This window comes from Salminus brasiliensis, chromosome 3 (genome assembly GCF_030463535.1).
Source record: "Salminus brasiliensis chromosome 3, fSalBra1.hap2, whole genome shotgun sequence".
NCBI classification, from domain to species: Eukaryota; Metazoa; Chordata; class Actinopteri; order Characiformes; family Bryconidae; genus Salminus; species Salminus brasiliensis.
Genome location: NC_132880.1, coordinates 8,511,473 through 8,533,132, shown reverse-complemented (window position 1 = coordinate 8,533,132; position 21,660 = coordinate 8,511,473). Strand labels below are relative to the sequence as shown.

The 21,660-nt window shown below is 39.4% G+C and overlaps 1 protein-coding gene across 1 annotated transcript in view; it reads right to left on the bottom strand.

The window, feature by feature from the left end:
• sall3b (spalt-like transcription factor 3b) overlaps positions 1-167 on the bottom strand; it is an 11,835-nt gene extending 11,668 nt beyond the window's left edge. The window contains exon 1 of the mRNA XM_072675362.1: positions 23-167. Within this exon, the coding sequence (XP_072531463.1) occupies positions 23-95 (73 nt within the window). The 5' untranslated portion in view covers positions 96-167. The remainder of the gene's footprint in view (positions 1-22) is intronic.
• Positions 168-21,660: the final 21,493 nt, after the last annotated feature.

Sequence of the window (21,660 nt, the reverse complement as noted above, 5' to 3'; positions counted from 1 at the left end):
CTCCTCCGCCCTCCCGGTTTACCGTTCTCTGGCGCCTCTCCCTCCTCGGCCCGCGCGACGTGCTGCTGGGGTTTGGCCTGCTTGCGCCGGGACATCTCCTCCGCGCTGCGCGCTCCGCGGTGGGATGAGCGCGAGAGAGCCCTGCGTGCGCGCGGCTGCTCGGCGGCTCCGTGCTTACCCGTCTGCGCATGACGGAGGGGGCACGGACGAGGGCCGCCTGAGCGCGAGGGCGCGCGCGCGCACGGCCATTGGCTGCTGGCCAGGAGACGCGCGGGGAGGAGGGGTGATATGGAAATGAAGCAGGGAGTCGGTAATGAGCCCAACGGGCCGCGCGGGACAGCGGACACGGGACGTCCGGAGAGGAGCCCGTTAGGTGGGTGACACTTTGAGACTTCAGTCTTCAGCTGGTGCTTAGAGGTGTTTCCTGGGTTGGTTTCTTTGTTGGTAATTTGAAGAAAATACTTGGTGTGAAAATGAAATACACACATCAGCCAAAACATTAAAACAGGCAGGTGTTTGAAAGTGTAGTGAAGTGATTTTCTAATTACTGTGCCACCTCTCAAGGGGACGGGGTATAGTAGGCAGTCAGAGAACAGTCAGTTCTTGAAGTTAATGTGTTGGAAGCCAGAATGATGGGAAACCCAAGCTGCCTAAGGAGCTGAGCCACCTTGACAGAAGCCAAGAAATTGTGACAGCTAGATGACTGGGTCAGAACATCTCCAAAACAGCAGGTCTTCTGAGGTGTTCCCTGTGTGCAGTGGTTAGCACCTACCAAAAGTGCCTCAAGGAAGGACAGCTGGCTCGCTGGCTCATTAATGCGCCTGGAGAGGGACGGCTAGTCCGTATGGCCTCATCCCATGGAAAAGCTACTGTAGCACAAGCTGGCTATGTCTTGTGGAGTCCATACCCCAATGAGATAAGAGGGGGACCTTCATAGTATTAGGCATATGGTTTTAATGTTATGGCTGATCCCTGTGTTTTGTTATGTTGTCATATATATATATACATATTTATATACTTTTGTAACACACTATTGTTCAGTTCAACCAGCAGCTCACCTGCTTTTCTTTAATGATGGACCAATTAGATAAACTAGGTGTTGAATGATAGTTTTTAAGACTGGGCTGCTCCTGAAATGGTTAAATTGTCATATAGTACAGTTAATAGCTAGATACATAGATTTTCATATCATTCTCCTAAATGGTCCAAGACGTTTGCACAGTCATATAATGGCACAGGTCAAAGACAACCTCCATGATACTTTGTAGTTCAGTCAGGGTAGGGTGAATTTAGCTTGTATCATAGGCTGGAATGAACAAGAGTCTCCTCACCTGATGAACCATAACATCAGAATTATTCATTAGAAGAATTGAGAAGCAGATTCAGGATTAAGACTGTAGGGTTTAATTTAATAGAGTTATGTGATCGCAAGCCATTTCTTCATTTTTCATTTATACGACTGTTGTATCTTAGTAGTCAAAAGCCTGTAAATCAGAATCCAAGGGCTCATGTTACAGCACACTTGCAATATGGAAGCCTATTGATCGGCGTCTCTGTTCCTCTCCTGGCATTGGGAGATAAGAGGAGTCTTTGGTGCAATAGAATTCCGTTTGACCTATCCGTATGGCCAAATGATGGATAGCCAGCGGTGACCAAAGGCCTAGCTTATATCACGCAACATCCCCAGCGATGCACTATTGATTCACCCTAACTAGCTTTGCTCTCCAAAAAAAAAAAAAAAAAATCACAAGTGCCTTATTTAAACCATCGTTTTCATTATTAATCACAAAGAGCTTGGGATGATCTACCTCGGCTCCCAAGAGATGTCTCACAGTCAGGTCCTTGTTATCTGCTGAGGTGCGTTTGGAAAATGGGAAATGCTCTTATGGATAAAGGAGCGCTCCAGTCTTTCAAAGTTGTATCAAAAGATCTTAAAAAAAAATAATAATAAATTGTAGCTGAGTGATATAAACCTGCAGTGAAAAGGTCAGCAGCTGAATGGCTTCTGATCCTATTAAACTGCTGTCTTCTACAGCAGCGTCAACGTATGAAGGACATTTTCCTTCCCAGCACTCCTAAACAACATAATCAGAAATATTGTTTCTGATTCTGTAGTTTGATTAATATCAGACAGTTCGGTGGCCTCTTTATCAGACCCTGAATTTGGACGTTGAGTATTAGGTGGTTCATTTTTCAGGAGATATTTTTTTTTGGCAATCCATTTGCATGTGGAGTGAAAATAGTATGAGTAAAAAATGTAATCAAAAAGTAAAAGGAGAAAGTAGGAGAAAATGGGACAAACATGCAAGATCTGGTAGACCCCCTGAACGTCCCCCATCAGATAAACAGCACTTAAAGCTTTCATCTTTGAGAGAGAGCTCCTACATAGAAAACTGACAACAAAGTCAAACAATGAAGTTACTACATCTCAAAAGTCCAGACTTCAGCATTGAGGTTCCTTGGATGGCGAGAAAAAAAACAACAACAACAAAAAAAAAAACATGTAAGACTGAACTTTAGGGATGTTTCCAGTGAGTCTCCTCGAAAAAATTGGCAGCTGTATTAAAAGTCAAGGGTGGACTGGCTAAATACTGAGCACTGAAACATTAGACACTGTAATAAACTGTTTTGGCTTCTGTATCAGACTAGAAATTAAATAAATGAAGGCCTCTGACTTTTGCACAATACTGTAGTAATGCATATATGGAACTTTTGGATTGGCTTGCATGCCGACCCTCAGGAATGAAGGATTCAGGCTTTATCCATTCTCATTCCTGGATCACTATTCAGTATACATATCTCCAAAATGGTGACGTTACATGAGAAGAAAACAATCTACTCAACTTTGAATGGAAGTCAATGTAAAACAAGAGTTTATTCTAAGTAATTTAGAGCATTTCTATTGGTCTATTCATCGAGAATTATTTACACAGTGTACAGAGCAGCTACAGGGTTCAAACTATAGAGAAAACTAAAAACGGAAAAATGCTAAATGATATGATATGGAATACAATGCAAACTGGCTAAGTTGTTCTATAGTTATAGCAGTTAAGAATGAAAGTCTGGACCTGCTGGTGGCTTTTGGCCATTTAAAGAGTTTAAAGGTTTAATCTTTACACTAAGACTCTTATTTCAACACTATAAAAGGGGTCCAATATCAGGGCTCTGTTCTGGATGGAGTACTCCATCAAGCAGGACGTGGTTTTCCAATAATGCTGTAACTCAAAGATAATGTCATTTTTTAGAGTTAATCTACGTTTTCTTTTACTTTTACTCTTTAAACAAGGCTTGGAAGAAATGACCAAATATATTTTGTTACAGTTCCAGTTGTTTTAAGGTAAAGCTAAAAATCCCACCAAAAATTTTTGTTTAGACATGCATTGTTTTCATGATTAGCGTCACTGGCCTTAAAAGAGAGCATTACATGACTGCATTTATTAAATATTGTTGTTCTTGTATATATAATTAGTAAGATTGTGACTTTGATGAGGTCAAAAAACACACAACCCTGCTATTTTGCCTTAGAATATAACATGCTGATTTTCTTACTAGAGTCTTACTAGAAAGTGTTGCTGTCCTGTCATTGTGTCCTCTCAGTGCAAAGTGCTGTTAGCAAGCTGAAGAGACTGTAGCCATGTTTTTGACTGGGGCTATTGCTTTTGGGTATTGGTTGGGTTTATGTAAAGTTTGAGGGTGAAAATACAGGTTTAATGTTTGAGGTTCACGGCATGTTCTTTCCATGTACCAAACTCTTATTACTCAACTATACCAAGGTAAATACAGTTTGACATTCAAATGCCCCTTTGAATGTACAATCTATTACTATGTCTTTGAAATTGAGAAGACTGAAGCAAGAAAGCCTTTTTCATTTAGTTCATATATGACAGAAATATGCTACAAATGGTCTTTGGCCGACGTGTCGATTCTGAGATCCAAAGCAGGCTCTCGGCGTGACTGCACAAGACAAGAGGTTATACTAAACGAACGGCAAACAGCTCAGCGGCGGACAGAGACAGGTGTGACGCGAGGCTATTTTATGCGCTGAGAGGACCAGGGGTATTTCTGATCGCTTTAATTTACCACATCCAACACGGCTGCTCTTCTCGTGGCCCTCTTTTATCTAACTTGCTGAGCCTCTATTGATTTCTCCTCTTTATCTTTAATGCGGGATAGGAGCACAGAAGGTGGAGGGAGAGGGGAGGCTGAATGGAGAACCAGCCTGAGATGGCTGCTATTCTCCAGCTTATTGCCTCCTGTCGACCATGGTTTCACATGATGTCCACTGTGTCAGGGCTGCTTCCCGCAATAAAGGCTGTGATTGACAATAAAGAGGCAAGAGCAAAGCAAAGAGATAGCCTCTCGATGGGTGAAGAGTAAGCTCAAACTCGATTATAAGGCAGACTGAAAACGACTCGAAACCTCTGGCTCGAAATGAAATAAGCAACTCTTGAGATACATGTATGTAATAGAACTTCTCACCTCTCACACTCTAGATTTTACAGGCTCGTTATGATAACGTTAAGAAAACCCATATTCATTAAATTCTCCTGAGGCTTTTCATCTAGGCCTGCCCTGTTAAAAAATACAAGAGCTTTAAAGGGTTCTTTGCATGATGCCCCAAAGAACCATGGGCCTCATTTCCCAGATTTTAATCCGTTTTTCACCCATTTTCATGCCGCCAATTACCCAACCTGTGCGTAATGTCACAATCCCTCACACGCGATACCCCTGACACCAGTGAGTGCGGACTAGCACACCCCGCCTCTGACATCCCCGCAGTCAAGCCACTCATTTTTCGAACTGCTGCTGATGCAACATCACCAGGGAAGTGCCGCAACCCCGGCTCCAGCGCCAGTGACGACCAGCACCGCAGTGAAGTCATGTGGGGGAGAGCGCCATCTACCCACTCTGGAGAGAGCAAGGCTAATTGTGCTCGACTGACGATGACTGGCAGCATGACCAGGATTCGAACCTGCGATCCTCTGATCATAGTGACAGCGCCTTCGTCCGCCGGACCACCCGCCAACTGTTCTTCGTCACTAACGCAATTTTTATGAAGATTCTGATGTTCACCAATGTTTTCCTATTTGGGATTTGGGATTAAGAGCAGAGCTGTGAAGACGTCTGATGTAGGCTTTTTATTAGAACTTTTAAGATATTCTTTATTTGTAATAGAAATGTGTGAAGTGTGAAGAACCTTTCAAAGGTCTTAAGTACATTCACCTTTGTACAGGATACCAGTTTAAATGTTCTTCACACTCGCACAAACATCTCTTCAAACACGGTTCTTTATGTTGCTCTTCACATGCAAAGGCCGTTCATTCCCAGATACTTGGTCAGTGAAATCATATGGTAGTTCTCCAACCATATGTGCTGCTTATCTAACCTTGTAAATACAGCTTGTTTGAGTGCTCTTGGCACAAGCTAATGTAGCACAAGCTATTGTAGACTTTTTTATTTCTATTAAAGGCTGGAAAGGCTGAATTTCAGGCACAAACAAGACAGTATGCATTGTGTTTTGGAAGGAGGTTAAACAGCATCACAACAGAGAGGCCATTAAAAAGCAGAGGTTAATTGTGGCATGTGGCGATTGGAAGGTGGGTGAGAAAAGACTTGCGGCAAGAAGTAACTCAGTTACATTTATGACCTGAAAAAGAACAGACCCCATTATTAGCTTTAATGTTGAGAGAGTGTGGGTGTGTGTGTGTGTGTGTGTGGAGGGGGGGGGGTGCAAGATGCATCTTTAGGCAAGAATAAATCAGCATGAGTGAGCAATCTAGAGATGGGTGATTAATTAATGAGAATGCTCTGCTGTTGATCTCTATTGTTGTATATCTGATATTTTAAAACACATACAATATAACATTAGCCATAACATTAGTACCACAGCCAAGTGAAGAGAAAAATATTGATTATCTTAATCTACAGCATCAACGGGTGGATATATTAGGCAGCAAATGGTGATCGCTAGACGACTGGGTCAGAGCATCTCCCAGATGGCAGGCAAGTCTTGTGGGGGGGTGACAGATCTATGCCTCAGATGAGTCTATGCCTCAAATGGTCTGATCTGTTGTTGTGGCACAACGGGGACCTACTTATTATCAGCACTGAAAGGAGTGTTTCATTTTTTAACCCCTTGCAGAAAGGCTTCTTACACACTAAGGTGTATTACCCAGTAACTACAGGGGCATCTATACAAAGTGGTGGAGGTATTTTTTTAATGGAAGTTTGTAAAAACACTTTCGGCTCACCATGGGCTTTTTAAGAGATTAATGAGGCCTTTAAAACAAGGCACAAATACAAAAGAAGAGACATTTACAGACAAAACATTACACAAATACACACATACATAAATATAAAGACATCTCAATCTCACTCTCCCATCCAATCCCCCAGAATTTATAACTGAATAAATTAAAATGAGAAAATAAAGATTTCCTGAAACAAAGAAATTAAGTAAAATTTCTCTTCTCAAGAAGATGATTCTAATCAGAAGGAGCTTTGTTTTCTTTAAAACTCTTCTCTTTATTAAAAATTCTAGGAAGAAAGGACTATTGCATATGTTGGAGTGGCTAACTGAATATACATGGAACAAGAAACTGTTTCCAATAGGAAGGACAACCGAAGTAGACACATTTAAAAATAAACATAGTAAAATTGTCTCTTAGATTAAGACTGCAACTGATTAAGTGAGTCCACCATGGAGCAATGGTGAGTTCTATATGTACACCTCAACATTAATCAACACAAAGAACTAAATACAACATTAAGAGGCTATAAGTAAATGTCAGAGGTGTTCTGATATGCAATATCAGCATAATCAATAATAGGTAAAATCAACTGAGAAGCGAAAAATAGTAGACATAAACTAGTATAAAAATATATTGCATTTATCAATAAAAATAAATAATACTATAACATAATAAAGTAATATAATACTCTATAATGTGTGCACTATGTTACAATGTGCATAATGTTTATTTTCTAGATTAATTCAATACAAATTCATCAACTTTAAATTCATGATCGAAAATCATGATTGAAATGGTATTAAAATAAATAAATAAATGCATGAATGAACACTCACAGGGCCCTTTGAGTCCTTAAACCCTTAACACTTCAAGACTTATTACACATGTAAAAATGTGTATTACTCAGTAACTACAGGGACATCTGTGCAAACTGGTGGGGCTATTCTTTGGTAGTAGAAGTTTGTAATACCACTTTCGGCCCACCTGCGAGCCATAGGCTGTTTAAAGGGGTTAAGTGGTTCATTAACCTTATAGCTTATGGAAAGAAGCAGCCTTTTTATATAAAGCTGATGAATGAAAAAAAAAACATGCCTTGTATTGTGACTTGTATCTTATTAAAAGGAGAAAAACATACAATATATTAATTATATGTAAGTTATAAATATTTTGTATCCATTGATCTTACAAAATACACAGCGTTTTTTTTTTATTAAGTAAAAAAATGGAACAGAAAAAATATGGATTTAGAAAGATTAGACGTGGCAGTGACGATAAGCAGAATCTGACAAAGTCAAAGAATACTACCTCTTCCCCCTAGCGGACTTAGTGGATCTAGCGGTTAGAATGCTTCAAAATCCTTCCCAGCATGGCCCACTGAGAGCGACCGTTTTCTTCAAGAAGCAACCTTGCCTTTTTCCATGGCCATGTAAAGGGATACCACTCCCAAAGTGCTGGCCGTAAGTCAAACCCCATTGACATCTCTGCTCCAATAAAAAGAAGCATATGTGAGGAAGTCTAACTTTCCATGTCCAGGTATTAGATGCTCAGTTGGAGGTTGGGGACAAGATAACGATTAGGAAGTGCTTTGCTCAAACATGCTGAGAGAGCCATGGAACCAGCTTAACACGCTCATCCGTCATCACACTTCAATAAGAGAAACACAAAACAAATGGCGGGAACTTTTGTCTGCTGTCTTATGAAGTAGCTCTAAGCCTGCGGCGCTTCCATGATCAAGTTAAAGTGACCTTCGGTGGTCGTTAACATCTAGCACACTGCTTTGACGCCTAGATTTTCCTTCTCTTCTGTTCTATCGGCCACAGATGTTGCATGTGCCACCGCCGGTTGCGTGCCACTGGCCTGAGGTCACGGACGACTGCGACATTTACAGTCGGACGGACTGTAAAGAGCTGTCAGGAATAAACACACATTGACTACCATACGTCTGCGCACACTTTATGGGCCCACTTCATCTGGGAGCCTCCCACTAGCATGCCATAAAATCTACAGACAAAGTCCTGGAAAACGAGAGACACTCATTCGCGCTGCGGAGATGCCGGAGTTGGCAAGTATAGCTTGTTATGAGCCTAAAAACACTTCAGGTCAATTGGCATGCTCCTTTCAAGGTTCAGCCAGGGCTTGCTATCCCGCCATCTTAGCTCTCTGTTAGCTAAAAGACCGCAAAGGGAAGCTCTGGTTGATGGTTCACTTTTTGCACTAGTGTCTCAAAGGGCACCGTGTTAGTGAAAATCAACAAAAAAAGAACAAGGCTTTGCTCCATTTTTATGTGAGCGTTGACTGAGAAGTGGGCTCCATCTGTGTAAACTCACTGAAACGGCGACTTCCTCCCACACATTTAGCCGCAGGCCCAAGGCAAGCCACATAAGAGATGTCATCAAATATCCTCTACTGAAAAGAACTGCAGAGAAGATATTCTTCTAAAAATTGTATTTTTAAAATGCTGTTTTTTCATATATTTTAAAATATGATATCTGGTGTTTATAGTTGTTGCTTAAATGCGTACCACCTATGTTAACAGGTACCACCTATGTATAGGTGCCATATGGAGGATATTTTAACCCCATATGCTTGACTGTACTGACTTTTATTACCCCCTATAGATAGATACTAATAGGTAACTACATGCAAAGCAATGCAAATTAGCTGAGTTGCTCTTAAGTTAAGTTAATAGGGGAGAAAAAAAAAAGTCAGGAACCACCGAAGGTTCAGAGGCATTTAAGAGGTCAAGGGCATATTTACTTAACGTATCGATGACTTGCCCAAGTAAGACAGCTCTGATTTTGAATTTTCTTGAGCATTTCTCTCAGTTCCCACAGCCCCTCTCCTCCTTATAGCTCTTTTAATTCAAGAATTAGCATTCTTGACCATCAAACTCCAAAGCCATGGAGATAATCCATAAAGTCAAAAGCATCAAAGACCAGAAAAAAAGACCCAGTAAACACAGCAGAGCCCTTATTTTATTACCTTTCTGTATGTGGAAAAATTCTTGGTTTATTTTCTGAACGTAAACAGAAGTTTCCACGGAAAAAAAGAAGCCATCAAAATGCCCGCTTTACTGTCATCTTTCGGAACAAGATCCAAATTTCCGTGATCAAATAAGGGTCAGGTGGAGCTTTTCGCACTCTTAAAAATAAAGGTGTATAACCTGGCTCTTCTCAACCACTTTTTTCCTTCCTAAAAGAACCTTTAAATGGACGATTCTTCTTCTGAAGAACCATTGAGATGTATGTGTGAAGAAACTTTGAGAAGTCTGATGCAGAGGTTCTCAAGACCCAAATAATGCTAGACAAATTCATATCATAAATGTGAAGTCTTGTGTCTGGCTCTGCTCTAAACTGGTATGTCTCATTCATAATGTAATAATTAATAACCATCATTACCTAGACACATGTTGTTGGTTTTTTGCTTGTGTCTAGTCTGGTCCTGTACTTTGTTATCTTTGTTATTTAGCAAAAGCTCGAAGTTCCCCACTTGTGAGACTGTTGGAATTAAATAGATGTGAGAGGACGGGGGGCAGATATCTAACCCTGCTTGATTACCTTTACTGTCAGGACAAGCTTTCAAAAGAGTTTCATTCGACAAGTTTGAATCGGGAAGGCTCTAGTTCTGAGGTGATCTTGAGTCATCCTGCATGCACAGCTTATATGGCCGAAAGCGTTATTACAAACTTCTCTTACCAATGAATAGCCCCACCAGTCCCTGTAGATCCCCCAATCATCGGGCTGTGTAGCTGTGGCCCTGCACTCTCTAGATTGATGGAGCTCTGTAGAGTTTCTTTGGGATGGGATAGGGTGATCCAGACCTAGTTATCATCTAGTTAACATCTAGTCTAAGCAGATTCACAAAGCAATTTTCCAACATCTAGTGTAAAGCCTTTCCAGAAGAGTAGAGTAGGGTTTTACTGGAACAAACTCTGTATCAATACCCCTGATTTTAGAAGAATTGCTGGGCCGCTGTCTACAAACCTCAATATATTATTTTATCTAATTCCTATTTGAGACCAATTTTGGACCATTTCTCCATATTTTATCTTACAATTCCTATTTAATAAGCAACAAGCTTCAACTTCTACTTCCAAAAAAACAACATTACAAAAGTTTCGTCTCTCACTTTCACCCACACACACACATGCATAACAGATACGCACACAAACACTCACACACACACACACATTCACGCAGGGAAAACAGCAGTGTGTGCTTTGAGCTGCTCAGCCCTTTTAGCTTGAAGCAGCTCTTTAATCGCTGCCTTGGCTTTGACTTCCTAATGGTTGTAAACAAATGCAATTTTGCATTTCCTGCAGTCTAGACAAACCGAAGGGATCTTTGGCAAGCCAACATTGAACACATGGTGTTTGTGTAGCAAGAAAATGGCTATCAGTAGCTAAAGCTTTAAAGAGCAAGCTGGTTGGAGCCTCTCGTTGACTTTTTGTCTTTGCATAAAGATGCATTGAATTCTCCTGCAACTGTAATTCCTTTACAGTTGAAATCTCCTGTAAATATTAACTGCTAAATAGCTGTGTAACGATAAAGGTGTTTTCAAGTTTAATCAGATTTTTGATAGTGAGTGTTGTCTTTATTCGACAGAGCTGTAATTATGACTAAACTTGGTAATACTGGGTATTTTAACGGGTATTAAAAAAAACATAATTTTAAGTATAAAAGACTGGAAAGTAATGTGTGCTTGTGCAAAATAATGATCATATAAAACAATAAATCTGACCTAAAATAATAGGGGAAGGATGCGCGCATCCAAAACATTAAAACCACCTGCTTAATATTGTGCAGATAGATCCCCCTGGTGCTGCCAAACCAGCTCTGATCCTCTAGACTCCACAAGACCGCTAAAGCTCTAAAGGTGTCCTGTGGTATCTGGCACCAAGACGTTGGCAGCAGCTGTGAGGGAAAACCTCCACTGGTCACATCAATAAGCCTTGGGTGCCTATGATCCTGTTGCCAGTTCACCAGTTGTCCTCCCTTGGACCACTTTTGGTCAGTACTGACCACTACATGACCTACTAATCTACTGACCCATATGTTTTGGAGATGCTCTAACCCAGTCGTCTAGCCATCACAACTTGTCCCTTGTCAAAAGTGGCTCGTATGCCCTTATACTATACTATTTTTTCCAGCTTCCAGCATATCAACTTCAAGACCTGACAATGTTATCCACTTTACCTGTCAGTGGATTTAATGTTATTGCTGATCTGGTCAGCACTGATGCTAAAAATGCTAAAACCCTTTTTTGACAACAAATTTAAATAAAATATAACAGATAAAGCTGGTAATTAGGGACTCATAAGGGGGCTGTAGGATTGAGTGACCTCAGCTGTGAATCTTAAAGTGATTGCAAATCTGGGCCTTTTTCTGATGGTAACATGATACTCTAGACACTAGCAATTCAAGACCTGCTCTTTCTCCCTTGTGTGGTATTCCACAACCCAGCCATGATGCTGATCTCAATAGTCCTTCAGTGAAAGATTAGAGAAGGTGGCTGAATGGAGATTTGTAAGACATTTTGGAAGCCAAAAAGGGATGTGTTTGCTGAATCCTGGCAAAGCAGAATATTATCAAATGCATCCTTTATTTCTTTAAAGGTTCTGTATATGATTTCAAGCCAATGCAACTTTTTTTGTGAAATTTAGCAAATGTTACTGTTCTTGAAGTCCAGAATAAAGTCCAGCACTGTCTCTTTAAATGGGAAAGAAACAAAGTTGCTCAGGACCAAAAACCACAACACTATTCCAGTCAATCAGCAACAAGGGGACATTTGTACAACATAAGGGAAGGGGAGGGGCAGCCGGTTTACAGAAACAGCAGTTCAGCAACAGTTTACTAACCCACAACATGCAGCAATTTGGAAGACAGAGCTTTGGAAAGAATACCTATGGTATTAAATACCTATGGTCAATCTCCAGAATTGTAAATAGCCCCTTTAATGCTCCCCCTTAAAATACTTACAAAAAGGTGTTGTGTTAATGTGACTGAACTACTGTTACCACTCTTCACCCTGAACAAAATACTCTACTTTGCTGTCCCAACAAGCATCACTGATTGCTTGATTACTACAGACAGTAGGATGAGTGACAAATTAAAGGAAAAACAACAACTACTATGGACCACCATGACTCTCCAGAGCATGGTTGGGGATAGGATTCTACAAGTCTCTGGCGCTGTACATTCCTAAAAATAAAGCTGCTTTAGATGCCATAGAAGAACGACTTTAAGACCCATGTTTGTAACAGAGATGTGTGAGTATGAGGAACCTTCACATCAAGTTCTTCTATGGCATCACTCAAACACTCGTTTGAAGCACCCTTATTTTAAGAGTGAACTGCAAGGATGGAACTCCATTCTTCCAGACAATTGTCAGCGTTTTGATGATGGTGAAGGAGAGCACTTTTCAACACTGTGCTCCAAAATCTGACCTGGAAGCTGTGGAAGATCATATGATTGAATTTGGATGAGGTTGTGAAGCAGGACTCTTCTGACCATGCCACTTGTTTCCGAACCTCTGTAAAGATTCGCCTGTGGGTTTTTTCCATCGTTGACCTCTCGAAATGTACAGTCTTTGTAATGAGGGGGTTTATGCCCTACTACAACACCCCAATCTGTGCAGTTGTGGATGAACTGTTCTTGCTGACAGTCTGGCCTGGTCTTATTTTTCATTAACCCTTTCCCAAATAACCTGAGGAACAGCTGCTGTTTAGTCACAGTTCTTGCTGAAACACTGGTCAGTTGAGCAGTCTTTGTGATTGAAGCTCCTGCTATCCTTCCATTCGATAATGACCCCTTGTTTCAAGAGCCGTAGATCTGATTTCTTGCCAAATAGATCCAAATTTGAGGTCCGCTGGGCCTGCTGTGCATTTGGATGGTACATTGTTACAGTGTTAATTGCTTAATTGTATCAGGCATAATACCTGTCTGTAAGCATTTATCTTCATTTAGTTTTTATGTTTTTTTTCCCATTACTTTAGTACTTTAGCCCCCCTAATTTAAAAAAAATTATTTGTCATCTATCTCTATTTAAATTCACAAAAGTATAAAATCTATAACTCATATCATATAATATTTGATATTTTAAAAAACTACAAAAGAGGCTGCTAACACCAACAACCTATTTCCACAGTCTTATTTTTTATTATTATTACTTTGTTTTTTCTTGTACTGCATTAACTGCACATTTGGTAAGGCAGTGCATTCACACTAAATGTCTTTATACTGCACTATTTGTTTACCATATGTTCTTAATGATTATGCCATGCTCATGTAATTGTCAGTGTTAAATGACAAATTTTACAGGGCCACGTATGACGTTCCAAGCCCAATCGATTCCTCCATAGAAAAGCAATTATGCGGAGGTAATTTAACCCGAATGAACATGATGTACAGTACAGATTATGATAATTGTCATAATCAGTATTGCTAATAAACCCACTCAACATTTGGACTCAACCATAGTGAGGCGGATGAACGGCTTAATTGGATAAATCCTTCCTTTCTACAAGTGAAATTGCAACTGTAGTCATAGCAGGGATAAATATATTGTCACTTTCATGTAATAACCTTGTATCTCCAAAATAAGAGCTGTAGCTTCTTAACTTTCAATGGAAGTCAATGTAAAAATATTTAAATTAAATAATAGTCATATTTTATTCTAAGTGATTTTGGAATTTTGGGTTCTATTGGTTCATTCATCATGCACATTTGACATTTGAATGTAAAATGCCAGATTCACAATATGTCAAAAAGCGGCAAAATGGAGATACAAGGCTTTTGCATAACAGCAACAATACGCCATGTTGTACGCATATACTATTACAGTGTTTATAAAAACGGTTCTCCCCCGTTTCCCCTTTTTATTGCATTTATAAACTGAATCACTGAATCAAAGTAAATATAATTTACAAATAGATGTCACAGGTGTCTTAACGGCCTCCCTCACTAGTCTCCTTCCAAGAGGACAGCCTGAAGGACAGCCTGCTCTAGGCAGATTTAGACATATGCCATATTTCGTCCATTTCTTAATGATGGATATAACTAAACTTCAAAGTTCTGTTCAATGACCTGCACATTTTCTTGTATCCATCTTGTGACTGATATTTGTTAATAAGAGCTTAGTGTAGAGTATGGAGTGTTCTTTTGCCTTCATGGTGCATTTGAAGCCTGGAATACTGATTAACCACTGGCTGGATCTTCCAGACAGGTGTCTTTATACTAATCACTGGAGGCACATTCACTGCACTTAGGTGATCTGCTTTTCACCAATTGTGAGAATATTAGGCCTGGTTGGAACTGCTTGGACCTCTGTTGAATTATGTGAGTCACTTATTTTACAATATATATTTTATTTATTTTATTGACATCACTTTGTAGAAATCTGTTTTCAGTTCAATATTAGCTTTATTAGTAAACTAATAAATGAAAACTAAAAAAAAAAGGCCAAATTATATTGACCATGATTCCATTTAAAAAAGCGATAAAGTACAGTAGCTCCCTGAAGCCACCATACAACACCATCAATCGCTTTGAAATTTTTGGCACAATTATAAAACATGGATTGCATAATCTAAAGATCTGTCGTAGTATTAATACTTATTATATTATATTATATATAAATATATATCCATATTGTTTTTTTTTTTTTTTTTTTTTTTTTTTTTTAGTAGACAGCTCTGTCAAATCAGCTACCCTCCATTTAATGCATGTTCATTGACTGGTTTTGAATGTAACATTCTCATCCACAAAGAATTTTCAGATTTTCATTTACTTTTAAATGAGTACTAAAATACAACATCTTTTATTTTTAATAAATTTAAACTACTTTCAGTTGACCATATACGATAGAGGGTGGCTGTTTATTGTTTTGATTTCTATTTTTGTAATAATAATGTAATTTCTTGTTGTTTTAGTGTGTCAATCAACATGTTCATTGCAATTTTATGGAATATTTGTATTTTCTGTACACTCATCATAAAGGCTCCTAAACAGAACAAGAAATTAGGTTCAGTTATACAACCCCTCAAGTTGTAGTGCCATATAAAACCCCTTTTTAAAACTTTTTAACAGACCCCATACAGCTATTTCTATATCATAGAGAAAAACCACTGAACAATGCAAGGAAACATTTTTGCAAATTCTTGGTTCAACATATAACCCTTGCCTTCACTTGCCCTTACTTGAAGAACATCTTTTATATGGGTGTATGATTTGCAGGACCTCTTAGGAAATGAGACCTTGGTCTCCGTGAGTAATAATGAAGTGGATGAGAATTAGAAATTAATTTTTGTTTTAAACTTTTAGAATTTCCATGCACTGCTACCCATCTCACAGATCTGGATAAAGAGACTTCTCACTCTCAGTCCCAGTTTGAAAGTTCAGTACATCTTGACAATGTACTTCATAAAAGTTAAACATCAAAAAACAGCTTTCACTCATTTAACAAGACCTTTGGGCTCCAGCATTTTAAGCGTATAGATGCAGCACACACAAAAAGCTCGGGAGAATGGGCACCTTCCGTTTAACTCAGGGGGAAAGAAAAAGAGAGAGAGAGGGGGGGGGGTAGAGAAGGAGAGCCTCTTGGGTGGAAAATATAGCCCTGGGAAAGCTTAAGCTAATATCGGCCATCGAGCGCACAAGTATTTTTTTGGACGCAGCTCTGTGTTGTGCCTGAACAGAAAATCTACAAAAAAGGAGAAGAAGGAGAAAAAAAAGTTCTCCGGGTTGGAGGACAAAGCCTTTCTCCGGCCATACATCTGTGAGTTTTGAAACAAAGCTTTGTTTGTGGGCCTCAATCACTTGTGCTCATGAAAGCAGACACTTGCTTGAAAAACTCTCTCTCTCTCTCTCTCCCTCCTCTCACTCTCTCTCTCTCTCTCTCTCTCTCTCTCTCTCTCTCTCTCTCACTCTCTCTCTCTCTCTCTCTCTCTCTCTCTCTTTTTTCCGGGGAAACACTCTAAACCAACATCCTGGTATAAATTTGCAAAACGCAATACTGGCCCAATTGTGCGCGGGAACGACGTGGGACGCATACAAATAGCCCCCCGTTTAGAACACCCCCCTCCGGACTCCCCACGCCACCCCTACCCCCACCCTTGTCCAGGCTCTGAGGTTGGTAGATATAAATCATTTCATTGCAAATCTACCAAAAAGGGCATTGAGGGCCACTGATGTTCCAGTTTTACACTTTTATTGACCTTTTTCAGGCAGCATCAGTTGGACGCTTTCCCTTGATTAATCGGAGGCCCCTCCTTCAGATGACTTTTCTTCAAATCTAAGAAAGGATTGATAAGAAATTTCTTTCCTCCCTCCTCTTAAACCTCTGCAGCTTTCTCTTTCTCTCTCTCTTTTTTTTTTTTTAGGTTCACCCGCTCTCCCTTTTCACGAGAGACTGATTTTTTTTTTTCTTTACCAAGGGGAGAATAAAGTTTCAAGTACGTGGCATTTGAAGGTAAGGGAATGAAATTGGAGGCTGCTTGGTAAGGATAAGACTAGGCTGGGAAAGAGGGAAGTTGGCAGCGGTGCCAGGTCAGCATCGTGCCCCCCCCCACCCCCCCCAACACACACACACTCCCCAGTGCAACCCCCTCCACCCCCTTACACCAGGTGTCTGCTACATTTAAATGATACTATTATTCATAGACAAGAGAGCGGGGTATTAAAAGTCCCCCCAAAAAATCATTTGCAATTGAATACAGATATAATCCTGGAAATATAAGTCTCCATTTAGACCCTGCCATTAAGCTAACAAGGAGCTCTTTGTGCAACATGTGTGTATTAATCACGGTTGGGGGAAAAGGAGCAGGAAGAGAGACAGAGGGAGAGAGGGAGAGAGAGCGAGAGAGCCGGAGAGAGAAAGAGAGAGAGAGAGAGAGAGAGAGAGTGTTCCTTTGCAAGTGTTCAGATGCAAATTGAAATGTCGCTCTGACTGTCTTCACGGGCTTATCACTTTGGCACTTGTTCTCGCCAAGCTCGGGGGCACCGATATGAATTCAAAGTGCTTGAATCGCATGAAACACTTATCAGTGATCAGATTTTAACCCTCCTGAATTGCCACTACACCCTAAAATACCTCTTCTTACATTTAGCTTAGTTACTTCTCACTCATTGAAACAGGCATCAACATTTGGTCGAAAGTGGAGTTCCCAAGCTTTCCACCTATGCCACATTTGTGAGAGTTCTAGGAGGTGATATTTTATTATGACTTAAATTTGAGTTTGAAGTTATTGGAATGATACAGTTTTGGTCATTTCTTGGCATCAAAACAAACAAAAGGAAAATATGTCACTTGTGACAAATGATTCATTTCATATTCAAATTCGTTAATTAAAAATTAAACTTAAATTAAATCATTTACCAAAAAAACAACCACAACAGCTCACTAAACACAGTAGCATGCAACTGTTTTGGCACCCCTGGTCAAAAATGTTGTATTCTATCTACATTACTGCCATAGTTAACATGAGCTTCATAGGCCCTAAAATGTAACCTTGTGGGACTCCATAATAGTTTCATTAGTATTTATAACTGAATATTAAATCTAGGCTTCAAGTGCTTAAACAATGTTAAATTTTTTGTCTATCTTTCACAGTTTCAAAATAACAATTCTTTTTGGGGGGATTTCTGACCATTCTTCTTTGACCAGGTCGTCCATTATTGATTTTGGGGTGTGTCTACGATCATTATACCAATCCACTTTTCGTCCTTTGCTTTTCCCTTTGTTTAAATGGTTTGATTTGCTAAACTAGCAAATCCTGTGAGCAGTTCTCCTGTTTCCAGACCTTAATTGTACATTCACCGCTCCTGTTAACTGCAATTTGCATGAGGCTCATTTCCTTCTCTTTAAATTCTCTAAAATTGTGCAAGATGAAAGAAATACAGCAGTCTTGCTGAAAATGTTTAAAATAATGATTAATTTTTAACCCCTTAAAGACTCCAAGGCTTATTACACACTATGGTGTATTACTCAGTATCTACAGGGACGTCTATACAAACTGGTGGGGATATTCTCTGGTAATAGAAGCTATATTATGTAATAACCTTTTCAGACTGCTGGCGGGTCATCCTCAACTTACTGTGCTATTTACATTAACATAAAGTTTGACCAGTGTTGCCCAAACTTTCATGCCACTGTAACTAACTAGCTAATTGGTTAACTAACTTACTAACTATATAATGAATTGTGCAGTTGAGTAATTACATTGAAACAATAACTGTAACCACTCTAGACCTCTGAGGGTTAACCTCTTGAACTCTATAACTTCAGTTATTACTCTTAATATATTTAATTAATCCAATTATTCTATGTTTTTAGGATCTACAGTTTTGAGATATTTTATTTTTTTACAGTGGACAGGGACAGAAACACCTGTGGACAACAGACGTGATGTTTTTTTTATTTATTTTTTTAATCATATTTCATTTTGTATGTGCTCCTGTTCAGTGCAGGACACTAAGATGGAGAAGCGGCCTTATTTTCTGTATTTGGATCCCAAAACCCTCCTTATCAGCGACCATTACTTTGGTCTTTCTCTAAGCCGATTTTTCCTCTGTTATTAAATGAGTAATTCTTTTTTTTTAGCTGTTTGTTGTTGTCCAGTGGAACAAAAGTGGGTGTTCTTGAGAATGCTGAAGAGGTGCAGCCCCTGATCTCTTCTCCAGCCCTCTGGACTCTTGTTTCTGGGGATAATCTTCTTGCTTTTGTACAGTAGAGGTGCTTTGATAATTGAAGAAAGTCAGACAGGATTGTTGGATCGATCAGGCCTGTATGAGGAGCCTTTGATGGACTGATGTCATGCACTACTGCTACCAAACAACACATACACCCACAGTCTAATCCCTAAACCTTAACTGAAACGCATGAGGGCCAGTGTTGGATAACCCGAGGGGGTTACAGTATCTAGGCAGGTTCTCATAGTAATTATGTACATACTAGTGCAGTCTACAGCAGTTACACATTGGAAGTGGCTTCTAAATAGGCATTATACTCTATTAAATTCTAATTAAACTCTATTAAAATGTCAGTGTGGCTATAGAACTGTTTGAAGTCTTTGTAAGCAAGCATTCATGAGGGAATCTCCAGTAAATAACAATTATTTAAGTGTTGTAGCTCATCTAAGCACAGCATGACAAGGCCCAGAGCAGACTTTAAAAGACACATTCGCTGCTTTTCAACCCAGATATTACTAAGATAGTTGTTTCTTGTTGTTTAAAGCTAAACTTACTTTCTTGATGCAAAACAGCACTTTGTTGCAGCTTCAACAAATCAGATGTTTACAATTTACCACTTATCCCAGATGTAGTTGATATGTCAGGACATGTTTGGTGTCCAAATTCCACTTTATTAGTTTAGTACTGGAGCTATGAGGCTGATGTTGTTGACAAAGTCAGTCAGTAGTTACCCAGATCTCTTCTCTTCTGTCAAACCTCATCCACGTCAATAATGTTACTGGAGGTATAATTGTAACTAAGGTGGGGACTAGTATAAATGTAATTAGCATGTATCAGTATAAATAATTACTTTGCCTGAAATGGTTGTGTTCTTGTTTCACAGTAAGTCTGACTGTACTGTAAACACAGTAAATAGATTGGGAGATGTTTTACAGAAAACAATTGGGTGACTGTTGACCTTTGTTAGTGCCATTAGCATCTGATTATCACATAGCTCTGATGCAAAATTTAAGGAGCAAAATTTGGACATCAAATATGTCTTGTCTGATTATCATATCTAGGGTGGGTGGAACATAACTGAATCCAAAAAAATTGATTTTAGAAAAGAAAAGAGATTTTAACATGTTTAACATGTATCATTCACATTCTAGTTCATGTAGTCAGTGTAGTCAAGTAGAAACTAAGCTATAAAAATGAATGAAAAGTTTTGGTGATGTCATTAAAACCCCACAAATTGGAATGAATCCACCTATTTAGCCTATAATGCAGAAGCTATGAGGAGTATTTCAGTCTTTACAGCCTTTTGAATGAAGCACAATGCACGGTAACCAATCAAAACAGAAAAAATTACATTCTTAAATGTCATTCTTAAAGACAAAGTAACAAAAATCAGCGGATTTAATTGTATGGGGTAAAAATGGATTGGAAAATATGACGCCACACACAAACGAATAAGACTGTTTGTGATATGTAAATCACAAAAGGCATAATTGGTTGTTACATAAATAAATATATATATATATATATATATATATATATATATATATATATATATATATATATATATATATATATATATATGGAAAAATGTAGGACATGGGCCCTTTAATACACAGCTTTGAATGCATCCACAATAAATGAAGAGGTTAGAAAGTGAAGGCAAGACCTCAGTGGTTGGGCCACGGATGAAAAAGTGAATCTTTCCATATGAGAGCTTTTCCCTGGGAGACCCCAATCATGTTTAAAATCCGAGCTAGAGAAGATCATGGACAAACACAAATGGATAAAAGTTGACTTTGGGAGCCTTCGGGCCCCCTGGGCCGCCCATCCTTCCTATAAGACAGCATGAGAACGATGACTCCAAGTCTTTCGGAACGCTGTTTGCATAAGTGGAGTTATGCTAAAAATGCTGAAAAAGGCATGGAGAGATAATATTGTGGTGGTTCATCCGAAACAGAAAGGAAGGCTCTGGCGCAATGATGAACGCTCTGTTTGACTTCATGGATTTAGTCAGCTGGTGCGTTGGAAAGTGAGAGAGCGAGACAGAGACGGACAGGCAGAGAAAAAACAACGAGTGAGAAAACATTTGCCTTGTCTCAGCATTAAGCTGTTTTTTCACACGCTGCTGCTAAGGGCATAAATCTGTGTTCCATGTCAGGCAAGGGTGAGAATTCCCAAACATGCCGGCATTAGTTACAGTAGTAAAATTGAGACATCCTGTACCCAACATATTTAAAAATGTGGCCATTTGATCTTCTTTTAAACAATATTCAGAGATGGAGGTGATTCAGCTAGACACACAGATGCAGTTTTCTTGTGGGAACACCCTATGTACTAATAGCACTAATGGTATTTCCCCTTTTTGGCTGAAATAACCTTTCCTAAGACCGTCTACCGATCACTGACATCAATGGGGAGAAAGTTTTTCCCACTCCACCAAGCAGAATTATTTCAGCTGTGTAATGTTTAATGGGTTTCTTGCAGGGATCCCTTTTTTCAAATCACACATAATAGGGTTATCATCGTTTATGCTTGAGATTTATATGGGCATAAAGAAAAAAGGTTAGTAAATTTCAATAAAGGCTGCCAGTGCCAAGCCGCATCAGCAAGACAGTAAAAGGTGGCAGGAAAAGGCCTTGTCTGTTACAGTGTGTCTGTAATAGTGTAATATTGTGTCTGACAGTGTGTCTGTAATAGTGTGTCTGTGACAGTGTCTGTAATAG